General features: G+C 48.8%; 1 protein-coding gene across 2 annotated transcripts in view; it reads right to left on the bottom strand.

The window, feature by feature from the left end:
* LOC134915769 (carcinoembryonic antigen-related cell adhesion molecule 3-like) overlaps positions 1–24,604 on the bottom strand; it is a 93,031-nt gene that overhangs the window by 30,750 nt on the left and 37,677 nt on the right. For both annotated transcript variants that reach the window (XR_010177398.1, XM_063920152.1), the window contains exon 5: positions 15,264–15,337. Coding sequence is in view for 1 of the 2 variants with exons in the window: in XM_063920152.1 (XP_063776222.1) it covers positions 15,264–15,337 (74 nt within the window). In the remaining variant the exon portion in view is untranslated. The remainder of the gene's footprint in view (positions 1–15,263; positions 15,338–24,604) is intronic.

The following is a 24,604-nucleotide window of genomic DNA, read 5'->3' as shown; positions in this document are numbered from 1 at the left end:
TTCCCCTGCCTCTGGGTAGAAAGGATGCGCCTCTGACACGCTTGCCTTTCTGAGGCCGAAAGGACTGTACTTGATAATACGGTGCTTTCTTAGGCTGTGAGGGAACGTGAGGTAAAAAAGTCGACTTCCCAGCTGTTGCTGTGGAAACGAGGTCCGAGAGACCGTCCCCAAACAATTCCTCACCCTTACAAGGCAAAACCTCCATGTGCCTTTTAGAATCAGCGTCACCTGTCGACTGCCGAGTCCATAATACTCTCATGGCAGAAATGGACATCGCATTAATTCTAGATGCCAGCCGGCAAATATCCCTCTGTGCATCCCTCATATATAAGACTACGTCCTTTATATGCTCTATGGTTAGCAAAATAGTATCCCTGTCGAGTGTATCAATGGTGTCTGACAGGGTATCAGACCAAGCTGCTGCAGCACTACACATCCATGCTGAAGCAATTGCAGGTCTCAGTATAGTACCTGAGTGTGTATATACAGACTTCAGGATAGCTTCCTGCTTTCTATCTGCAGGCTCTTTTAGGGCGGCCGTATCCTGAGACGGCAGTGCCACCCTTTTAGATAAGCGTGTGAGTGCTTTGTCCACCCTAGGGCATGTTTCCCAACGTAACCTATCCATTGCCGGGAAAGGGTACGCCATCAGTAACCTCTTAGAAATTACTAGTTTCTTATCAGGGGAACACCACGCTTCTTCACACAATTCATTTAACTCATCAGATGGGGGAAAAGTCACTGGCTGCTTTTTCTCCCCAAACATAATACCCTTTTTAGTGGTAACCGGGTTAATGTCAGAAATGTGCAATACATTTTTCATTGCCGTAATCATGCAACGGATGGCCCTTGTGGATTGTACATTTGCCTCATCCTCGTCTACACTGGAGTCAGACTCCGTGTCGACATCTGAGTCTGCCATCTGAGGTAGCGGGCGTTTTTGAGCCCCTTATGGCCTCTGAGACGCCTGGGCAGGCACGGGCTGAGATGCCGGCTGTCCCAAGGCTGTTACGTCATCGAACCTCTTATGTAAGGAGTTGACACTGTCGGTTAATACCTTCCACATATCCATCCACTCCGGTGTCGGCCCCGTAGGGGGCGACATCACACTTATTGGCTCCTGCTCCGCCTCCACGTAACTTTCCTCATCAAACATGTCGACACAGCCGTACCAACACACCGCACACACACAGGGAATGCTCTGACTGAGGACAGGACCCCACAAAGTCCTTTGGGGAGACAGAGAGAGAGTATGCCAGCACACACCACAGCGCTATATAATACAGGGATGTACACTATACTGAGTGATTTTTCCCCTATAGCTGCTTATTAACACAGTTTGCGCCTAAATTTATGTGCCCCCCCTCTCTTTTTTACCCTTGAAGTCTGGAAACTGCAGGGGAGAGCCTGGGGAGCGTCCTTCCAGCGGAGCTGTGAAGAGAAAATGGCGCAGGTGTGCTGAGGAAGATAGCCCTGCCCCCTCAGCGGCGGGCTTCTCCCGCGTTTTTAAATAGTTAATGGCGGGGGTTATTGCACATATACAGTTTATTAGACTGTATTATGTGCCTTTTTGCCAATAAGGCAAAGTAATTGCTGCCCAGGGTGCCCCCCCCCCCCCAGCGCCCTGCACCCATCAGTGACCGGAGAGTGTGGTGTGCTAAGGGAGCAATGGCGCACAGCTGCAGTGCTGTGCGCTACCTTAATGAAGACAGGAGTCTTCAGCCGCCGGTTTTCAACTTTCTTTTCAGTCTTCTGGCTCTGCAAGGGGGACGGCGGCGCGGCTCCGGGAACGGACGATCGAGGTCGGGCCCTGTGTTCGAACCCTCTGGAGCTAATGGTGTCCAGTAGACTAAGAAGCACAAGCTAGCTGCAAGCAGGTAGGTTTGCTTCTCTCCCCTCAGTCCCTCGTAGCAGTGAGTCTGTTGCCAGCAGATCTCACTGAAAACAAAAAACCTAACAAATACTTTCTTTCCTAGGAAGCTCAGGAGAGCCCCTAGAGTGCATCCAGCTCTGGCCGGGCACAGATTCTAACTGAGGCCTGTAGGAGGGGCATAGAGGGAGGAGCCAGTGCACACCAGATATAGTACCTAATCTTTCTTTTAAGAGTGCCCAGTCTCCTGCGGAGCCCGTCTATTCCCCATGGTCCTTACGGAGTACCCAGCATCCACTAGGACGTCAGAGAAATATGTGTTAGTTTGTATTGACGTATTTTTAAATGGGGTAGAAGCGTTCCCTGCTGCCACAAATACTGCTACGTTCACTGCAAAGAAAATTGTGCAGGAATTTGTGTGTAGATATGGTATCCCTAGAATAATTGAAAGTGATAGTGGTACCCATTTTACAGGTGAAGTCTTTCAGGTCATGTGCAAACGGATGGGAATTAATAGCAAGCTGCATACGCCGTACCGTCCACAGGCGAGTGCAAAGGTGGAGAGAGTGAATAGCACTATTAAGAACAAGCTGAGCAAATTAATGGTTGAAACTGGATTGTCGTGGCCAGAAGCTTTGCCACTAGTGTTGTACAGCATCAGAACCACTCCCAGGTCTACCATTAACCTATCACCCTTTGAAATCCTTTTTGGTCGACAACCTCATGTAATGATAGACAGGGCCGTCTTTTCGTATGGGCTCAATGGGCTCTTGCCCAAGGGCCCCAGGAGTATAAGGGCCCTAGGCTGATAGCTGAGGGTCCCCTCTTTCCAGGGGTACCAGATTTTTGAAAATCGGCCCTGGGGAACAGGAGATATCTGACTTGAAAGCAGTGGTCCCCAACCAAGCCTGTTAATTGCTCTTCCCAGCCAGATATCTCGGGTTCTTTCTGACTTAGAGTTTTTCTGAGTGTTAACTCCAAAAGCTGGGACTCTCCCCTTTTGGTGGACACTGGCAGCTTGTCCCTACTATGCCCAGAACTGGAGATATCAGCCTTCCAGCAGCTGGTTCCAGCTCCACACGCCTAATATGCAGTTTTATATTTTCGTTGGTGAATTGCTCCGTCTCCTGAACTCTGATCCCCAAGTCCCCAGAACCTTCTGAAAGGTGTCCCCAGTATCTCCTGACAGGTGGGACTCTCTAGTTTATTTAACCCATTCAAAACTAAGAAATATATTTTCAGGAACTGGAGATATCCGCAGTCAAGCAAGCTGCCCCCCCACCGGAAAATGATAAATATTAAGCGCACTCCACTATCCACCCCTCCCCTGCGTATTAAACACCCCCTACCACCCTGAAAGTCATGTACCAGGGCTTCTTCATCCAGCCCAATGCCCCCTCTACAGTTTAGCCCCATCTGTGCAGTAAAGAAGTAATTAGCAGACATTACTGCTCCAGGTCCTACATGCTGAGCTGAAGATAGAACACCCCTTACTGCCCGCGGGACATCAAAGCTACCGCTGATAGCACCCCCCACCCCTACCGCTGGAGGATGGGCAGGGGGCCCAGTGCATTGCTGTGCCCAGGGGCCTATACTGCTGTTAAGACGGCCCTGATGATAGACCCCCAGGATGATTTGAAATGTAGTAATGAAGTGACTGTGAAATATTTGGTTGGGATGAGCCAGCAGCTGAGAAATCAACAGAGAAATTTAAAGCTGGTGATTCCTGACCTACCAAACAGTAATTGTCATGACATTGAACCTGGGAATTATGTGATGTTTCGAAATTTCTTACGCTCAGGTTGCCTCATAGACAGGTGGGAAGGACCATATCAAGTTTTGTTAACCAGCACAACAGCATTGAAGGTCGCCGAAAGAGAGACGTGGATCCACTCGTCCCACTGCAAGCAGGTCGCTGACCCGGAGAGAACTCGTGCAGTTTCATGAAGTTTTTGTGGTTTGGTAACTGTGTATCCAAAGAGCAAAGCAAAGAGACACTAGAGTATTTGCTCCGGGAAAGTTGAAAGGCAGGACTGTTGAAGGGCATCTGAGCACAGAGAGTAACAAGAGCTAGAACGGTTGTCATACCACTTTTTTTTTCACCTCCCCCTACATTTTTCCTTTCTTTTCTCCTTCTTATTTTCCTCCTTTCCCCTAACGAAATGGATCGATCACAAGAGACTGCGTTTCGGGTTCTGTTAGTAATTCTGGTTTTGATAAGGACAGTTTGTTTTGGTGAGGGTCCCAGAGAGGTCGAGCAGGGATCTGGAATGGGTTCTGATGGCAAGTACGAATTTGTAGGATCTCAGGATCAGCACATCATTTTGGTAAAGGCTGGCATCAGTAAACGCTCTGGTAGTCAAGGAGCTCGGAGGCACTGTGAGGGGTTATTGTCTGATGAATATTGCATTTGTAGGAATTGTGAGAATATAGTTGAGGATGGGTGCATCCAGAGATGTCAGTCCAACCTTAATATCGACATGGACCGTCATCCGTTGAGTGATTACCACTCACTAGTGGGTAAGGTCTTAAACCAGACAGAATGTTGGGTGTGCTCACAGGCAGGGCCGGTTCTGCTTCTTCCAGCGCCCCGGGCGGGCAAAGGGGGCGTGGCTTCGTACAGGGGGCGTGGTCATTTACGCCCCTGTACAGTAGTGAAATGATGTGCGGTGCGCGATGACGTCATCGCGCACCGCACAGCAAAGGTCCTTTCCACGAAGGGAAACTAGACGCTCGCGTCTAGTTTCCCTTCGTGGAGAGGACCTTTGCTGTGCGGTGCGCGATGACGTCATCGCGCACCGCACAGTAAAGGTCCTCTCCATGAAGGGAAACTATACGCTACGCGTCTAGTTCCCTTCACAGCGGGGGGCAGCGGGGGACAGCGGCAGCGGGACAGAGCGACCAACGGGGGGCACAGCAGCAGCGGGTCTTGCCATGGTGCGGCGCCCTCCGGATGGCGCTGGCACCCTCCGGAAGGCGGCGCCCCGGGCAAAAGTCCTGCTTGCCCGTGGCAAGATCCGCTACTGCTCACAGGTACCTCAAGGTCAGAGCAAGTCAGGATTAGTACCATAGCCTTTAGCAATAGATGAGGTACTCGAATTACGGGGTGGGAGACCGGTGGACAAGAAATTCAGTATTTCTAAGTCGCCTAGTTTGAAGCTCCACCAGTATGTAGACAGATCCTTATTATGTTTCAATATTTCCAATTACCAAAAACCGGGAAATTGGGAAGTGACGTGGAATAACCAGACAATGACCTTTTCACACAGAGCTGATAAGATACCCATATACTCTGAACTTGTACGCCAAATAGCCAACAGTGGGAGGTATTTCTGGTATAGGTATACTCGTGGAAGCAAGACCATGTGGGTTGGAGAAGTATCAGCAGGGTACTGTGCTCATATCATCCAGCCCGATACTTGTACTGAGCAGATGGGAGAACTAGGGATTGGTTTCTTCACTTGGAAAGTTTGTAATATGGTGATGTTATATTTTGTCCCCTATGTTCTCCCAGATGATGCCTATTTCATATGTGGGAGGAATGCGTACAAGTGGCTTGCCCCGAGCTCAGAGGGATTGTGTTACATTGGGAGAGCACTGCCAGAGGTCATGACCATAACCCATGATAAGATGAAAGATGTTCACCGCAGTGCTCAGGCTCCTTATACTCATACTCACTATGAACACATTATCAAGAGACACGTCATAGATAGGACAGAGCACGCAGCCTCTGATTTGATCCACGAATCCACCGGGATTCAATTCCTTCTCGCATTAGACATCACCCGTACTGCCAGAGGAATTATAAATTATAGGTATATCCATGCGCTAGCGAACTTGATAGATAATATCACTGAGATGTATGATGGCACCTTCAGGTATACGGGAAGGGAGTTACAAGCTTACAAGAAGGAACTGATTCAGCACAGGATGGTCCTAAATTATATCACAGCTGTGACAGGTGGGTACTGTGTTACTCTGGCAACTCAAAATGGGGTGAAGTTCTGCACATATATTACGAACAGTACTGATGACCCAACGGAGAATATCGATCAAAGGATGGACGATATCTTGCAGTTGAAGTGGGAGTTCAGGAGGAAACACAACCTTACCTTGGCGACTGTGAGTAATGAACTGACCGGCTGGGTCTCATGGTTGAACCCACAAAATTGTTTCTCAGGTTTAGGAGAGTGGGCTCAAAATGTTATTATGAGTATAGGGAAGTTTCTCCTTTGTATCCTGGGAGTCGTCATAATTATTGGTTCGATATTTAGGTGTGTTTGAATTCTGACGCGGCGCAAGCATGGCACAAAGTTGATGAGTCTAAGGAGCGAGGGTGCTGTTATAGCAGCAGATTTAATTTATGACCCATCCATAGAGACCGTGTTATGATAAGGATTGCAAATGAATTTCATGGCCTGTTTCTTTCACCCGTTTTTCTTTTGTTTCCCCCTCTGCCCAGATACATCCATCCGGAAAAGACATCAGCCCTACCCAAAATGTTTATGTGAATGTATTTTAGATATGTGTCTTATCTTCATCTCTGCAACCTCCAATTAACAGCACACATAGTCGACAGGGGATATCCACATATACTAGCACTCACATATGTCTCCCCTCCGTGTATCATCAACTAAATGTGCACCCCATTTGTTGGAACAATCCGACAAGAGCTCAGTAGTGTTTGTTGGCCCATTTACAGACTCTTAGTACGGGATTAGAAGGATTTAATGTATACTTCGCAATGCCTCGAAGCTTATTTAGAACATATACGGCACGATGATACATGCCCCTCAGACATGGATTCATACATACATGCTTTTTACTATCCCACTAGGTCCTACATTTCCCACCTACAACTCTCTACGATCATCAAAGCTTCTCTAGATATTGTATAGATATTTTTCTGTTTAGTGATTAGATAGTGGCAGTTATTGGTGACTGCCAAAGGGTGGACTGTCAAAGTCGAAAAATATTGCAGTACACACATCACGTACAAACTACACACAGATGGCCTCCCTGCGCGGACTTGTTCTGTCATGCGTGCGCATATCCGCAATTTGCGTATGGTCGCTCCCGCAGTCCTGCGCATTAGCGCGTGGTATGAGTATTTACGGTAGAGTTTGTGAACGCACGGAAAGCTATCAAAACACATTACATATTTACTCCAAATAGTGCACAATGTACACATAGTATCCCTGCACCACATCAGAAAGTAACAACAGTTTAAATGGTAACAGAACAAAGGGATTCACCTTTACAGAATAGGAGGGGACAGAACAAGGTCATAAGGTGGTGTTTGGTATCCAGCTGAAGGTTATTTTAAGGGTAACATTCCGGTGTTGGTTTGAGAAAGATCGCATGTTCCTGCGGATAGTTATGTGCAGGAGCAGAATATAGATATAAACTGTATTTACTGTATATTATGTATGCAGCGGGAATCCAGAGGAGACCACCCACAAGAGCAGTTGGGAAAGACATCGCCTACCTATTCAAACTGACCTATGACTTCTCCTGTACTGTAAATGTGCATTCCTGTGTCCAATGGACAAAGAGATTACAGTATCTATTGTATTGCTTTTTGGAAGAATTGTATAAAGAGAGCTGCTGCAGGCCTGGTCTGACACAAGACTCACAAAGTTATCTATCAGATGACCGAGGACTGGGCCGGGAAGCGCAAGCAAATCTACTCACGTAGGTACCATTGAATGTAGCCATTTACTCTGTTATATTATATTGTATTGTTTGTATTGTAACCCCCTTTCAGCAATAATCCACTGTGGTGTCGGAACCCAGCGGTAAAATCACAATTGGTGTTGTGTCTTCATTGCCCTGCTAAGGTTTAAAGCGTATTTTCATTGCATTGCATAACTGTTCAGGGTTTGTGGTGTATCTCTGGGTGTGTACGCACTGTGAGTACTTTGTACCGTCAGTTCGGCGTTTGTACGCAAAGTCCGTACGCAGTACGGGACTTTGTACGCTAATAGCGTACAAAGTGCGCAGAGTGTGTGTTAAGTACAGCGGCCGCAGCGGCTCCATGGTAAAGTGTATTTAAGGTGTGTTTAAGGTATAGCTTTCTTTCCTAAGGATATTTCAGCATTATCACCGGATGGCTCGGTCAGACCCATTCTAAACTTAAAATCCCTAAACCTGTACTTAAAAAGGTTCAAGTTCAAGATGGAATCGCTCAGGGCAGTTATCTCAAGCCTGGAAGGGGGGGATTTTGTGGTGTCACTAGACATAAAGAATGCATACCTTCACATCCCCATATTTCCTCCTAATCAGGCATACCTGAGATTCGCTGTACAGGACTGTCATTACCAGTTTCAGACGTTGCCGTTTGGGCTTTCCACGGCCCCGAGGGTTTTCACCAAGGTAATGGCGGAAATGATGGTGCTCCTGCGCAGGCAAGCAGTCACAATTATCCCGTACTTGGATGATCTCCTGATAAAGGCGAGATCAAAGGAACAGTTGCAGAAAAGTGTGTCGCTCTTCCTGAGAGTGCTGCAACAACATGGCTGGATTCTAAATCTACCAAAGTTACAGTTGGTTCCTACGACTCGGCTGTCGTTCTTAGGCATGATTCTGGACACAGAACAAAAGAGGGTTTTTCTCCCGATGGAAAAAGCCCAGGAACTCCAGAACATGGTCAGAGACCTGTTAAAACCGATGATAGTGTCAGTACATCAATGTACTTGAGTACTGGGGAAAATGGTGACGACCTACGAGGCCATCCCCTTCGGGAGGTTTCATGCGAGGACTTTACAGTGGGACCTTCTGGACAAGTGGTCCGGGTCCCATCTTCAAATACATCAGAAAATAACCCTGTCCCCCAGGGCCAGGGTGTCTCTCCTGTGGTGGCTGCAGAGTACTCACCTTCTAGATGGTCGCACGTTCGGCATTCAAGACTGGGTTCTGGTGACCACGGACGCGAGCCTCCGAGGATGGGGAGCAGTCACACAGGGAAGGAACTTTCAGGGACTATGGTCAAGCCAAGAGGCTTGTCAACACATCAACATACTGGAATTAAGGGCCATATACAACGGCCTTGGACAAACGGAAAATCTTCTTCGCGACCTACCGGTTCTGATTCAGTCAGACAACGTCACAGCTGTGGCTCATGTAAACCGCCAAGGCGGGACAAGGAGCAGAGTGGCAATGGCGGAAGCCACCAGGATTCTGCGCTGGGCAGAAAATCACGTAAGCGCTCTGTCAGTGGTATTCATTCCGGGAGTGGACAACTGGGAAGCAGACTTTCTCAGCAAACACGATCGCCATCCAGGAGAGTGGGGACTTCATCAAGAAGTTTTTGCAGAGATAACAAGTCTTTGGGGACTTCCTCAAATAGACATGATGGCGTCACGCCTCAACAAGGAGCTTCGGAGGTATTGTGCCAGGTCAAGGGACCCTCAGGCAGTAGCGGTGGATGCCCTGGTGACACCATGGGTGTTTCAGTCGGTCTATGTGTTCCCTCCTCTTCCTCTCATCTCAAAAATATTGAGAATCATAAGACGAAAAAGAGTGCAGACAATACTCATTGTTCCAGATTGGCCTCGAAGGGCCTGGTATTCAGATCTTCAGGAGATGCTCACAGAAGATCCATGGCCTCTTCCTCTCAGGGAGGACCTGTTGCAGCAGGGGCCCTGGGTGTTCCAAGACTTACCGCGGTTACGTTTGACGGCATGGCGGTTGAACACAGAATCCTAGCTGGGAAAGGTATTCCGGAGGAAGTCATCCCTACTCTGATAAAGGCTAGGAAGGAGGTGACGGCGAAACATTATCACCGTATTTGGAGGAAATATGTATCTTGGTCTGAAGCAAAGAATGCTCCTAAGGAAGATTTCCACTTGGGCCGTTTTCTCCACTTTCTACAGACAGGAGTGGATATGGGCCTAAGGTTAGGCTCCATTAAGGTACAGATTTCGGCCCTATCTATATTCTTCCAGAAGGAATTTAGTTCTCTCCCAGAAGTCCAGACTTTTGTAAAGGGAGTGCTACACATCTAGCCTCCTTTTGTGCCCCCAGTAGCACCATGGGACCTTAACGTGGTGTTACAGTTCCTAAAATCTCACTGGTTTGAGCCTTTTAAAACAGTTGAATTAAAATTTCTCACTTGGAAGGTGGTCATGTTATTGGCCTTGGTATCTGCAAGGCGGGTGTCCAAATTGGCGGCCTTGTCTCATAAGAGCCCCTATCTCATTTTCCATGTGGATAGAGCTGAGTTGATGACTCGTCCTCAATTTTTGCCTAAGGTGGTGTCATCATTTCATCTGAATCAACCTATTGTGGTGCCTGTGGCTACGGGGGACTTGGAGGATTCCAAGTCCCTTGATGTAGTCAGGGCCTTAAAAATTTACATAGCCAGGACGGCTCGGCTTCGGAAAACAGAGGCACTGTTTGTCCTGTATGCAGCCAACAAAGTTGGCGCTCCTGCTTCTAAGCAGACTATTGCTCGCTGGATCTGTAACACGATTCAGCAGGCTCATTCTACGGCTGGTTTGCCATTACCAAATTCGGTAAAGGCCCATTCCACTAGGAAGGTGGGCTCTTCTTGGGCGGCTGCCTGAGGCGTCTCGGCATTACAGCTTTGCCGAGTGGCTACTTGGTCGGGTTCAAACACTTTTGCAAAATTCTGCAAGTTTGATACCCTGGCTGATGAGGACCTCATGTTTGCTCAATCGGTGCTGCAGAGTCATCTGCACTCTCCCGCCCATTTTGGAGCTTTGGCATAATCCCCATGGTCCTTACGGAGTCCCCAGCATCCTCTAGGACAGTGGTGGCCAACGCGTGGCTCTTGAGCCACACGCGGCTCTTTTTTTATTCAAATGTGGCTCCCAACACTCAAAGTCACGTGACCACAAGAGATCTGTAAACCGCTGCACTCCAGCCAGACATACAGCAGTACTACGTAGACTGAGAACTGAGGGAGCCAAATACACACGGGGGAGCTGGCTGGAGTGACACAGGCGGGTGCTGGCTGGAGTGACACAGGCGGGTGCTGGCTGGAGTGACACAGGCGGGTGCTGGCTGGAGTGACACAGGCGGGTGCTGGCTGGAGTGACACAGGTGGGTGCTGACTGGAGTGACACAGGCGGCGGGTGCTGGCTGGAGTGACACAGGTGGGTGCTGGCTGGAGTGACACAGGCGGGTGCTGGCTGGAGTGACACAGGCGGGTGCTGGCTGGAGTGACACAGGTGGGTGCTGGCTGGAGTGACACAGGTGGGTGCTGGCTGGAGTGACACAGGTGGGTGCTGGCTGGAGTGACACAGGCGGGTGCTGGCTGGAGTGACACAGGCGGGTGCTGGCTGGAGTGACACAGGTGGGTGCTGGCTGGAGTGACACATGGGGGAACTGAAGTGTATTATGTGAATCTGGCTTTTAAATATATTTTCTGCGGATCTGGCTTTTTAATTTATTTGATGTAGAAGTGGCTTTTCCATTGTATTTTATGTTGGATCTGGCTTTTTCAATGTATTTTATACCAGGGTGTGGCCTAGCAGGCACAAGGTCACACCCCATTTTCGCAAGTGCGCCTTCGGCTCGAAGTCGGCTCTTTGATGTACCTATCAAGAGTTCTTGGCTCTTTGTCTCTGATTGGTTGGCCACTCCTGCTCTAGGACGTAAGAGAAAATAAGATTTTAAACTTACCGGTAAATCTTTTTCTCCTAGTCCGTAGAGGATGCTGGGCACCCGTCCCAGTGCGGACATATTTCTGCATGACTTATATATAGTTGTTTCTTACATAAGGGTTATGTTACAGTTGAGATCAGTCGTTGACTGATACTGTTTTCTTCATGCTGTTCACTGGTTGCGTATATTCCAGGTTATACGGTGTTGATGGTGTGGGCTGGTATGAATCTTTCCCTTAGATTAACAAAAATCCTTTCCTCGTACTGTCCGTCTCCTCTGGGCATAGTTTCTCTAACTGAGATCTGGAGGAGGGGCATAGAGGGAGGAGCCAGTGCACACCCATCTAAAGTTCTTTATAGTGCCTATGTCTCCTGCGGAGCCCGTCTATACCCTATGGTCCTTACGGAGTGCCCAACATCCTCTACGGACTAGGAGAAAAATATTTACCGGTAGGTTTAAAATCTTATTTTTTTCTGGTTACAGAATGAATGGGCCTAATTCAGAGATGAATGTAGATGTGTGAAAAAACGCACATCTACGATCAAAAGCTCAGCACAGGGCTAGTCCGTCCCGCATGCCAGGTCCTACCCCCCGCAGAGGTGCGAAATATCGCACAGCGCGGATGCTTTCACACCTGGCAAGTAGCTCTTTGTCTATGCAGGCTATTTTGGTCGCAGCGCCTGCGTGTGACATCACGCAGCCACCGCGACCAGCCCCAGTAACAGTCCGGACACGCCTGCGCTATCCAGAGCACGCACCTTAAACGGAGTGTTGACGCCCACAAAATGTGGCGACGATGCCCCTTTCCCACACCCCTCCAGGTCTTAAACTGCATTCTGTAGAGAACACAGTTTAGGACTTGCACATGCGTGTACCGGCGTACGCACATGAGCAGATGAACAAAAATTGTTAGCTAGCGATTTTTGTTCATCAGCAACGGGGTCTGAATTAGACCCTTAATTTGAATGATGGTTGTTGTACTTGAAGAAAGCACATTTAAGAATTATTTTTCATTTACACGTAATTTGGATAGAAATAACAGGCATATGAATCTGACTGTATCGTTTTTATTAAGCTCTATCTAGTATCTAGATTCCTATATTGTGAAAACTTCTATATCAGGCTGATCTTTCTTAATAGGAGGTTCATTTGTTTGCATCTTGAAGATGTTGTTACTCAGCTGTCTGCTTTCCTTCCAGCAATTATTAGTTACTTGCACTGGCACTAATATATACATCTGTTATTCTCTGCTTCTTTTCTGGTTTAAATCCCATATAGGAAATTAGCACAGATTAATTAACTTGTAAAACTGTTCTGCAGAATATTCACCTCATTCTGCATTTGACCTTAAAGTCTGCATTTGACTTATAAGTGTTGCCTTATATGTTCTATATCAGTGGTGGCCAACGCGTGGCTCTTGAGCCACACGCGGCTCTTTTTTTATTCAAATGTGGCTCCCAACACTCAAAGTCACGTGACCACAAGAGATCTGTAAACCGCTGCACTCCAGCCAGACATACAGCAGTACTACGTAGACTGAGAACTGAGGGAGCCAAATACACACGGGGGAGTTGGCTGGAGTGACACAGGCGGGTGCTGGCTGGAGTGACACAGGCGGGTGCTGGCTGGAGTGACACAGGCGGGTGCTGGCTGGAGTGACACAGGCAGGTGCTGGCTGGAGTGACACAGGTGGGTGCTGACTGGAGTGACACAGGCGGGTGCTGGCTGGAGTGACACAGGCGGGTGCTGGCTGGAGTAACACAGGCGGGTGCTGGCTGGAGTGACACAGGTGGGTGCTGGCTGGAGTGACACAGGCGGGTGCTGGCTGGAGTGACACAGGTGGGTGCTGGCTGGAGTGACACAGGCGGGTGCTGGCTGGAGTGACACAGGCGGGTGCTGGCTGGAGTGACACAGGTGGGTGCTGGCTGGAGTGACACAGGTGGGTGCTGGCTGGAGTGACACAGGTGGGTGCTGGCTGGAGTGACACAGGCGGGTGCTGGCTGGAGTGACACAGGCGGGTGCTGGCTGGAGTGACACAGGTGGGTGCTGGCTGGAGTGACACATGGGGGAACTGAAGTGTATTATGTGAATCTGGCTTTTAAATATATTTTCTGCGGATCTGGCTTTTTAATTTATTTGATGTAGAAGTGGCTTTTCCATTGTATTTTATGTTGGATCTGGCTTTTTCAATGTATTTTATACCAGGGTGTGGCCTAGCAGGCACAAGGTCACACCCCATTTTCGCAAGTGCGCCTTCGGCTCGAAGTCGGCTCTTTGATGTACCTATCAAGAGTTCTTGGCTCTTTGTCTCTGATTGGTTGGCCACTCCTGTTCTATATGAAATCCCCACCATTTTTGTTCCACTCCAATTGCCAATCTGCCCAAACCCCACTCTACAGATTGAATTGACCATTGTTGCCCCTGCTCAGAGAGTTTACCCACATAGGGGCTGATGCAGAGCTGAAAGTGTGCCTGTTTCTGTGCTTACCTATCGTGTTTCCATCGGTGGTATTCAGTATGCCAGCTGTTGGGATCCCGGCGCTCAGTATACCGGCGCCGGAATCCCGACACCCGGCCTACTGACAACTATTCTCCCTCTTGGGGGTCCACGACCCCGCTGGAGGGAGAATAAATAGCATGGCGCGCCACTGTGCTGCCGGCATGCCAGCGGTCGGGGGCCACTCATGCTACACCCGTTTCCTCGCTGCGCATGCAAAGTTCAGTGAGGGAGTGCCGATGCAACAGCAGTTTATAGGGACCTCTGGGTTTATCAGCATCAGGTTCTAAAACCCGATACTTCCGATCATGTTTATGGCTGAAATGTAAAAGGGCATTATTTACCGTGTTTTGCTGGTAAAATAATTTCCCTTTTAAATTTCAGGTGTAAAAAACAATCAGAAGCGCTGGGCTGAAGATTAGTAAATAAACCCACTGGACAGTAAATTGGCCATGTAATTTGCAGCAAGTGCACTGATGAGGATGACAAGTACAAAACTAAGCATACAGAAAAAGGGGCAGACGCGTACAAAGGGCCTAATTCATATTTGTACGCAGACCCGATGGTTTGAGTACAAATATGATGTTTGGGGGTCTGCACAGGTGCAAGACCATTCTGCATATGTGCGATGTCGCTCGTAGCCCCCTGTCAGCCACGGCATGATTGACATGCTGCGGCATTTGGGAGGTGGCACCCGGCACCATTCTTCATAATGGGGGCGTGTCATCCCCGTTTTGAAGGTGTGATGGGTCCAGTGTCTGTGTTATCAAACTTCCTGGACCTGGGTGTCCGGATCCTATGGCCGGCCTGCGTAAGCTTCAGCTTATGTAGGCTGGACAGTGCCTGAAACTAGACGCAGCACTCGGATCTCACATATGCTAACAGGAGGCGTCTATCTCCTACTGACGACTCCTATTGCATTTGAATTTTAATGACACGGAATAGCACGGGCGCTTCCTTTGCGACTGTGCAATTCTTTAGAACCATGAATCAGGCCTAATGCTGCATATGGGCGAAAGCATTTTTCCATTCACATATACTACTGATTTGGGTCCAACTCTGCATTAGGCTCACAGTGTGGCATACGACGATAAACGATAAACCAAATGTGCAAATGAAAAATAGTTTTGCCAAAATAGCCTGTTCCACCACCATATGTAACTCACACAAAGATTTGCTGCAGCTTCACACATACCTACTTATATAAGGTGATTGCATGTGTTCAGTAGCTATAGAAATTGATATTTTCTACAAAAGTGAACTGACCTGGTATGTCGGAGCGTTTCGGGGAATAGAAGGCAATCTTCTCCCTTTATTTGTTTGTTGTTTATAGGTAACATCTACACGTAGAAATGGAAATTCAGATACATATTCAGTTGAAGACACTACATTACTTCGAAGCACTGTAGAAAACAACACATCAGTAAAACAGGGACATACTGTATGAAGAAGACTAAATAAGTGCAGACAGGAAAGTCGGGAGGGCAGTTATAAGGGTGCAATAGTATGAGCAGTATACATACTATAGGTAGGGTAAACTCTAATAAAGAATGGGTGTTCAGAGAGAATTTTAAGATGTGAAGGCTGTTAGTGTGTCTGATCAGACATGTTAGGGAAATCCACTATTGGTTAGCGACACAGGAGAAGTCTGATAGGTAAGAGTGACAAGTGGCTACCAGACAAGGAGGCTGATTCTGATGTCAGATACAGTGAAGTGATTTATTTTTCTTCTGCTTGCATGTGTAAGTCACACTGCGACTGCATCCAGGTAGCGTGCGCACAGAGTGGGATCTGCAACTGAGGCACACAGGAGATGAGCGGTTTCAGAAATGTTTTGAAAATGTATTGGGTGTACCTTGGTGACAAACAACTAATAAACAGCGCTGACTGAATAGTGTGTATTGTATTAAAAAACAAGGTAATCTAAAAAACCTTAATTTGTTCAAACATTTAATTCTGATTAAAAAATTTATATATATATATATATATATATATATATATATATATATGTAAGTATTCATTAATACCCCCAGCTTCACAAGGCTGGGATGCACATGTACAATCTAAAAACAATAAAGCATGCAGCATTCATATAGTGTCCTCTCTCCAAGATCAAATATCGGGGATTTTTTGTATATATACAGTTCTGTGGGCTACAGTCCATGTAAAGATGTATGGTCACGGACCGATGGCAGAGGTCCTAGATGGTATTATACATATATTTACCAGTCCCAAGGTATTTGTAAAGGGAAGAATCCTCCTCGTGTTGGGCCTTTTATGACACAGTAGCACCAAGTTGGCAATGGTGTGCAGCACGTTCAATGGAGTCCCCTTTAACCTGTGTAGCTTGGACCGAAGGTGACCTGAAGTTATCCAATGGATGATGAATGGAGTCAGAGTCCACAGAATCCCTTAGACCGGAGAGAAGCAAGCCTGACGCGTTTCGCTGTTGTGCACAGCTTTTTCAACCTTTAAAGGGGACTGCCTGCTCATCATACTTGTGATATATTGTACATTTTTATAGAAAAAAATAAAAATTACTGTTTGGGACTGGGAAGGGAGTGGGATGAGGACATGAAATGAAGGGGTGCCCCCCTCCAGGCACCCAAGGGCCAGGGGTAAAGCCAGAGGCTGTCTACAGCACCCCTGGATGGTGGGTGCTGGGCTGTTAGCCATAAGTGTGTAAAAAAAGAATATTATTTTTTGTTGTGGAGAACCACAAGTACCAGCATGTGGGGAAATAATGGGCCCGCTGGTACCTGTTGTTCTACAACAACAAAAAATACCCAAATAAAAACACAACACACACACACACCTTGAAAGTAAAAATGTATTAAAACACACACACACACACACACACACACACACACACACACACACACACACACACACACGGCCGTCTTTTCGTATGGGCTCAATGGGCTCTTTCCCAAGGGCCCCAGGAGTCTAAGGGCCCTAGGCTGGTAGCTGAGGGTCCCCTCTTTCCAGGGGTACCAGTGTGTTGAAAATCGGCCCAGGGGAACCAGAGATATCTGACTTCGAAGACTGCTAATTGCTCTTCTCAGCCAGATATCTTGGGTTCTGTCTGACTTATAGCTTTTCTGAGGGGACTCTCCAAAATATGGGACCCCTTCCCTTTCAGTGGACACTGGCAGCTTGACTCTACTATGCCCAGAACCGGAGATATAAGCCTTCAAGCAGCTGGTCCCTGCTCCAGCTCCATACATCTGGTTTGCAGTTTTATATTTTCACCAGTGGATTGCTCTGGATCCTGAACTCTGATCCCCAAGTCCCCAGTACCTCCTGAAAGGTGGCACTCTCTAGTTTTTTTTTATTACATTCAAAGCTTAGAAATCTTTTTCCAGGAACTGGAGATATCTGCAGTCAAGCAAGCTGCTCTCCCACCGGAAAATGATGAATATTAAGCCCACTCCACTATCCACCCCTCCGCTGCGTATTACACCCCCCCCTACCACCCTGGAAGTCATGTACCGGTGCCTATTCATTCAGCCCAATGCCTCTTCTACAGTTTAGTGTTCTCTCTCCCACCCCATCTAACACCATCAGTAAAGGAGTAATTAGCAGACATTACTGCTCCAGGTCCTACATGCTGAGCGGAAGATAGAACACCCCCAACCGCCCGCTGATAGCACCCCCCACACCTACCGCTGGAGGATCGGTAGAGGGCCCAGTGCATTGCTGTGCCCAGGGGCCTACACTGCTGTTAAGACGGCCCTGCTTACACACTCACACAGACTTCCCTACATCCCACGCCGATCACGTCCACTAGTCCAGTAGAATCCAAAAGGGGTACCTGTAAAACATTAAAATTGTACTTACAAACAATCCAGCGAATCTCGGGCCTCTTCATTGCTGAAGTCATACACTTGGGGGGGGGGGGTATTGGGGGGAGAGAGAGAGAGAGAGAGAGAGAGAGAGAATGAATCCTCTCCCGCAGTGTTACCTGCCTTTCCCTGCGCTCCCTGTAGTTTTCTTCGTTCACCCACACTGGAAACCACTCACTCATTCTGGCTCTTCACTGCTGCTGCCACTCTGAACTCTGCTATGGGCTGGCTCAGCCGCGCTCCCTATGTATTTCATGCACACGCATATGACATAGCATACCTACAGGCTGCAGTTAGGTGCAGTACTGTGTTATATGCGCGTGCGCAAAAGACATGGGGAATGCAGAGTTCAGAGTGGCAGCAACAGTGAAGAGCCGGAACGAGTGAGTGATTTCCAGTGTGGGTGAATAGAGAAAACTACAGGGAGCGCAGAGAAAGTGAGCTAACGCAGAGAGAGAGAGAGAGAGAGAGAGACCCTGTACAGCACTGACAGTGACAGCCGGATGCAGTCACTGTCAGTGCTGAATCAGGGGTGTAAGTTTATAATAGACGCCCGAAAGGAGAAATAGATGATGGTGCCCCCCCAACACAGCCACATATATGCATGTATATGTATACAAATACACATACATCATCTATATATATATATATATATATTTTTTTTTTTTTTCTCTTATGTCCTAGAGGATGCTGGGGACTCCGTAAGGACCATGGGGTATAGACGGGCTCCGCAGGAGATAGGGCACCTAAAAAGAACTTTGACTATGGGTGTGCACTGGCTCCTCCCTCTATGCCCCTCCTCCAGACCTCAGTTAGATCTTGTGCCCAGAGGAGAATGGGTGCACCGCAGAGAGCTCTCCAGAGTTTTCTGTTGAAGAAGAATTTTGTTAGGTTTTTTATTTTCAGGGAGTCCTGTTGGCAACAGGCTCCCTGCATCGTGGGACCGAGGAGAGAGAAGCAGAGCTGGCTTGTCAAGTTGGGCACTGCTTCTAAGGCTACTGGACACTATTAGCTCCAGAGGGAGTAGGAACAGAGGTCTCACCTGGGGTTCGTCCCGGAGCCGCACCGCCGTCCTCCTCACAGATGCCGAAGATAGAAGCCGGATGAGCAGGCAGAAGACATCTTAGGCGGCAGAAGACATCAGATCTTCATGAGGTAAGGCCATTGCTCCCAGTCACACACACACAGAGCAGCACTGAAGGGTGCAGGGCGCAGGGGGGGGGGGGGGGGGGGGGCCTGGGCAGCAATAAACCTCACATTTGGGCAAATACAGATTGATTAGGCTGCGGAGGCAGTAAATCTAGGATCCCCTGCCATTTTAATTGAGAAATCACTGGGACCGAAGCCCGCCGTCGGGTGGGCGGGGCTTGATCCTCAGCACAAACCAGCGCCATTTTCTCCACAGAAGCTGCATGAAGAAAACGCTGGCTCCCTGGTCTCTCCCCTGCTGAACTTCACAGGCTGGAAAAAAGAGGAGGGGGGCACATTAGCGACGCAGTGAGTGGGAATTGGTATATTATATATAGAAAAGCGCTATCTGGTCATAATTTTTCCAGTGTTTTTAAGCGCTGGTGTGTGCTGGCATACTCTCTCTCTGTCTCTCCTTAGGGCCTGGTTGGGGTTTTGTCCCCTTATAGGTTAATCCCTGTGTGTGTGGGGTGTCGGTACATGTGTGTCGACATGTCTGAGGCGGAAGGCTTCTCCAAGGAGGAGGTGGAGCAAATGAGTGGTGTGTCCCCGTCGGTTGTGCCGATTCCGGATTGGATGGACATGTGGCATATGTTGAATGCAAGTGTGGCATCTTTACATAAAAGGCTTGATAAGGCTGAATTAGGGGGGACATCAGGGGGTCAATCCTCGGATTGGACCGACTCACAGGGCCCGTCGGGGTCTCAAAAGCGTCCCTTAACACAAGACACTACTAACGACATGGATTCTGATTCCAGTGTCGACTACGACGAAGTAAAATTGCACCCTAGGGTGACTAAAACCATTCAGTGTATGATTGTGGCAATAAGGGATGTGTTGCATATTGAGGATGAACCCTCGGTCCCCGACACAAGGGTACACATGTTTAAGGAAAAGAAACAGATTATTAACTTTCCCACATCTCATGAATTAAATGAATTCTTTGGAAAAGCTTGGGAGACTCTGGAAAAGAGACCGCAGATCCCCAAAAGAATTTATATGGCATACCCCTTCCCTAAGCAGGACAGGGAGATTTGGGAATTACCCCCCACTGTGGACAAGGCCCTGACGCGCCTGTCCAAGAAAGTGGCGCTACCGTCTCCTGACACAGCGGCCCTTAAGGACCCTGCAGATCGCAGGCAAGAAACTACCTTAAAGTGTATTTATTCTCATACAGGTGCTGTGCTAAGGCCGACAATTGCGTCTGCATGGGTGTGTAGCGCAATTGCAGCTTGGACAGATGAGCTGACAGATCAATTTGGTAATATGGATAAGGATACTATATTCTTAACTCTAGCCCATATAAAAGACGCAGTCTTTTTTATGAGGGATGCTCAAAGGGACATTGGATTGCTAGGGCCAATGCCATGTCTATCTCAGCGAGAAGATCCTTATGGACTCGCCAATGGACAGGTGATGCGGATTCCAAAAAACATATGGAAGTACTACCCTATAAGGGTGATGTATTGTTTGGGGATGGGCTGACGGACCTGGTTTCCACAGCTACAGCAGGTAAATCAAATTTTTTACCATATATTCCCCAACAGCAAAAGAAAGTAACACCCTATCAGCTGCAGTCCTTTCGGTCGCACAAGTCCAGAAGAGGTCAGGGATCCTCTTTCCTAGCCAGAGGTAAGGGCAGAGGCAAAAGAGCACCTGCTTCGGCAGGTGCCCAGGAACAAAGTCCTCCCCGGCTGCTCCAAAACCCACAGCATGATGCTGGGGCTCCCCTGAGGGAGTCCGCACCGGTGGGGGCACGTCTTCGACTTTTCAGTCAGGCCTGGGTCAGTTCGGACCTGAATCCCTGGGTGTTGGACATAGTTTCCCAGGGTTACAAATTGGAATTCGAGGAGGTGCCCCCGCGCCGATTTTTCAAATTGGCCCTACCAGCTTCCACATCGGAAAGGGATATAGTGTTAGCCGCAATTCAGACGCTGTGTATACAGCAAGTGATAATCAAGGTTCCCTTGCACCAGCAGGGAAGAGGTTACTACTCAACCCTATTTGTGGTCCCGAAACCGGATGGTTCGGTCAGACCTATTTTGAATCTGAAATCCCTAAACCTGTACATAAAAAGATTCAAATTCAAAATGGAATCTCTCAGAGCGATAATAGCCAACATGGAGGAGGGGGAGTTTATGGTGTCTCTGGACATAAAGGATGCGTACCTTCATGTCCCCATATATGCCCCGATCAGGAATACCTGAGATTCGCTGTACAGGATTGTCATTACCAATTTCAGACGTTGCCGTTTGGACTCTCCACGGCCCCGAGGATTTTCACCAAGATAATGGCGGAAATTATGGTGGTCCTGCGCAAGCATGGAGTCACAATTATCCCATACTTGGACGATCTCCTGATAAAAGCGAGATCAAGGGAGAAATTGCTGAGCAGTGTGGCGCTCTCTCTGAGAGTGCTCCAGCAACACGGTTGGATTCTAAATCTACCGAAGTCACAGTTGATTCCGACAACTCGACTACCGTTCCTAGGTATGATACTGGATACGGAACAAATGAAGGTCTTCCTCCCAATAGAGAAAGCCCAGGACATCCAGAACATGGTCAGAAACCTGCTAAAACCGAAAAGGGTGTCAGTTCACCAATGCACTCGAGTTCTGGGAAAAATGGTGGCGGCCTACGAGGCCATTCCCTTCGGAAGGTTCCATGCAAGGACTTTTCAATGGGACCTTCTGGACAAGTGGTCCGGGTCCCATTTGCACTTACATCGGAAAATAACTCTGTCCCCAGGGGCCAGAGTGTCCCTCCTGTGGTGGTTGCAAAGTGCTCACCTCCTGGAGGGTCGGAGGTTCGGAATTCAGGATTGGATCCTGGTTACCACGGACGCGAGCCTCCGAGGATGGGGAGCGGTCACACAGGGAAAACATTTTCAGGGTCTTTGGTCAGACCAGGAGTCCTGTCTACACATCAATGTGTTGGAACTCAGGGCCATTCACAACGGCCTTCGACAAGCGGAGAGTCTTCTTCGAAACCTACCGGTTCTGATTCAATCAGACAATGTCACAGCAGTGGCTCATGTGAACCGCCAAGGCGGGACAAGAAGCAGAGTCGCGATGGCAGAAGCCACAAGGATCCTTCGCTGGGCGGAAAATCATGTAAGCGCTCTGTCGGCTGTCTTCATTCCGGGAGTGGACAACTGGGAAGCAGACTTCCTCTGTAGACACGATCTCTATCCAGGAGAGTGGGGACTTCATCAAGAAGTCTTTGCAGACGTAACGCGTCTTTGGGGAACTCCTCAAATAGACATGATGGCGTCACGCCTCAACAAAAAGCTTCGGAGGTATTGTGCCAGGTCTCGGGACCCTCAGGCAGTAGCAGTAGACGCTCTGGTAATGCCGTGGGTGTTCAAATCGGTCTACATGTTTCCTCCTCTTCCTCTCATCACAAAAGTGTTGAGGATCATAAGACGAAGAAGAGTACAGACGATACTCGTTGTCCCAGACTGGCCTCGAAGGGCCTGGTACTCGGATCTACAAGAGATGCTCACAGGAGATCCCTGGCCTCTTCCTCTCAGGGAAGACCTGTTGCAACAGGGGCCCTGTGTATTTCAAGACTTACCGAGGTTACGTTTTACGGCATGGCGGTTGAACGCCGAATCCTAGCGAAAAAGGGGATTTCGGAAGAGGTCATCCCTACTTTAATAAAGGCTAGGAAGGAGGTGACGGTAAAACATTATCACCGTATCTGGCGAAAGTATGTGTCTTGGTGTGAGTCCAAGAATGCGCCTACGGAAGATTTTCATCTCGGTCGTTTTCTCCACTTCCTACAGACAGGAGTGGATATGGGCCTGAAATTAGGCCCTGTTAAGGTACAGATTTCGGCCCTCTCGATTTTCTTTCAGGAGGAATTGGCTTCCCTTCCAGAAGTCCAGACGTTTGTAAAGGGAGTGCTGCACATCCAGCCCCCTTTTGTGCCTCCAGTGGCACCATGGGACCTGAACGTGGTGTTGCAGTTCTTAAAATCACACTGGTTTGAACCGCTTACCAAGGTTGAGTTGAAATTTCTTACCTGGAAGGTGGTCATGCTGTTGGCATTGGCATCTGCAGGGCGAGTGTCTGAATTGGCGGCTTTGTCACACAAAAGCCCCTACTTGATTTTTCATGTGGGTCGAGCTGAATTGAGATCACGTCCGCAATTTTTGCCTAAAGTGGTTTCTTTATTCCATATGAATCAACCTATTGTGGTGCCTGTGGCTACAAGTGACCTGGAGGATTCCAGATACCTGGATGTAGTCAGGGCCTTAAAGATTTATGTAGCCAGAACGGCTAAAATTAGGAAAACAGAGGTTCTGTTTGTCCTGTATGCTGCTAATAAGATTGGCGCACCTGCTTCGAAGCAGACTATTGCTCGCTGAATCTGTAATACGATTCAGCAGGCTCATTCTATGGCTGGATTGCCGGTACCAAATTCGGTTAAAGCCCATTCCACTAGGAAGGTGGGCTGTTCTTGGGCGGCTGCCCGAGGCGTCTCGGCATTACAGCTTTGCCGAGCGGCGACTTGGTCGGGGTCAAACACTTTTGCTAAATTCTACAAGTTTGATACCCTGGCTGATGAGGACCTAGCGTTTGCTCAGTCGGTGCTGCAGAGTCATTTGCACTCTTCCGCCCGATTGGATGCTTTGGTATAAATCCTGCCTTGTATTGTCCATCTACTCTGGGCACAGTTCTCTAACTGAGGTCTGGAGGAGGGGCATAGAGGGAGGAGCCAGTGCACACCCATAGTCAAAGTTCTTTTTAGGTGCCCTATCTCCTGCGGAGCCCATCTATACCCCATGGTCCTTACGGAGTCCCCAGCATCCTCTACGGACTAGGAGAAATAGTTTTACCGGTAGGTTTAAAATCTTATTATACGGACTTCCGGTGGGCGGACCCTCTGCTGGCCGCATTTTAAAGGAGCTCTCCGTCCCCCGCTGCCCGAGCGACGCTGAACGGGCTAAATACAGGGATCTGAGCCCCAACATCACACCAGGGGTCAGCGGAGATAGTGGTGGGCAAGAAGGGACCATCTCCCCGGCTCCCCACCGCCTACTTCCCCGGAGTTCGAGCGCCAGCTGTGGCGCACGCTGCTAGCGGCCGCCATATTGGTTGTGGCCGAGCGTCCTGAGCCTCACTTTCCCGGCCTGGACTTACGCTCCCCGCTCCCTGCTCCCCACCCATCGTTGCCAGGCAGGTCTAGCCCTCCACACCCCCAGGCTCCGAGACGCTGCTGCCGGCGGCGAGGGGGGAGACGCCGCAGGCGCCCATCTGAAGCAGAGAAGAGGCCTAGTGACGGGTGAGTGCCACACACTAGTCCCACCCACAATACCACCATTACCCAAGGCCCGCACACATCATACTGTGCCCCTGCGGCTTACAGCCAACAGATACCGGGAGGCAGCTGCTAATGACAAAGATAACATATAAGTCTCATCCCGACGTCCTGCCCCGCGTGACGTCACAACGTTTACATAATTAACGGGCTTCCCGGCTTATGCACTACAAGCCCCAGGCATCAGAGACCCCACAGCAACAGGGGTGGAAGACTGTAAGCTAGCAAGCACACTGCAGCACAGCAAGTC

Source organism: Pseudophryne corroboree, chromosome 1, assembly GCF_028390025.1.
Source record: "Pseudophryne corroboree isolate aPseCor3 chromosome 1, aPseCor3.hap2, whole genome shotgun sequence".
NCBI lineage: Eukaryota > Metazoa > Chordata > Amphibia > Anura > Myobatrachidae > Pseudophryne > Pseudophryne corroboree.
The sequence above is the reverse complement of the archived record's forward strand: the minus strand, read 5'-3'. Positions and strand labels throughout refer to the sequence as shown.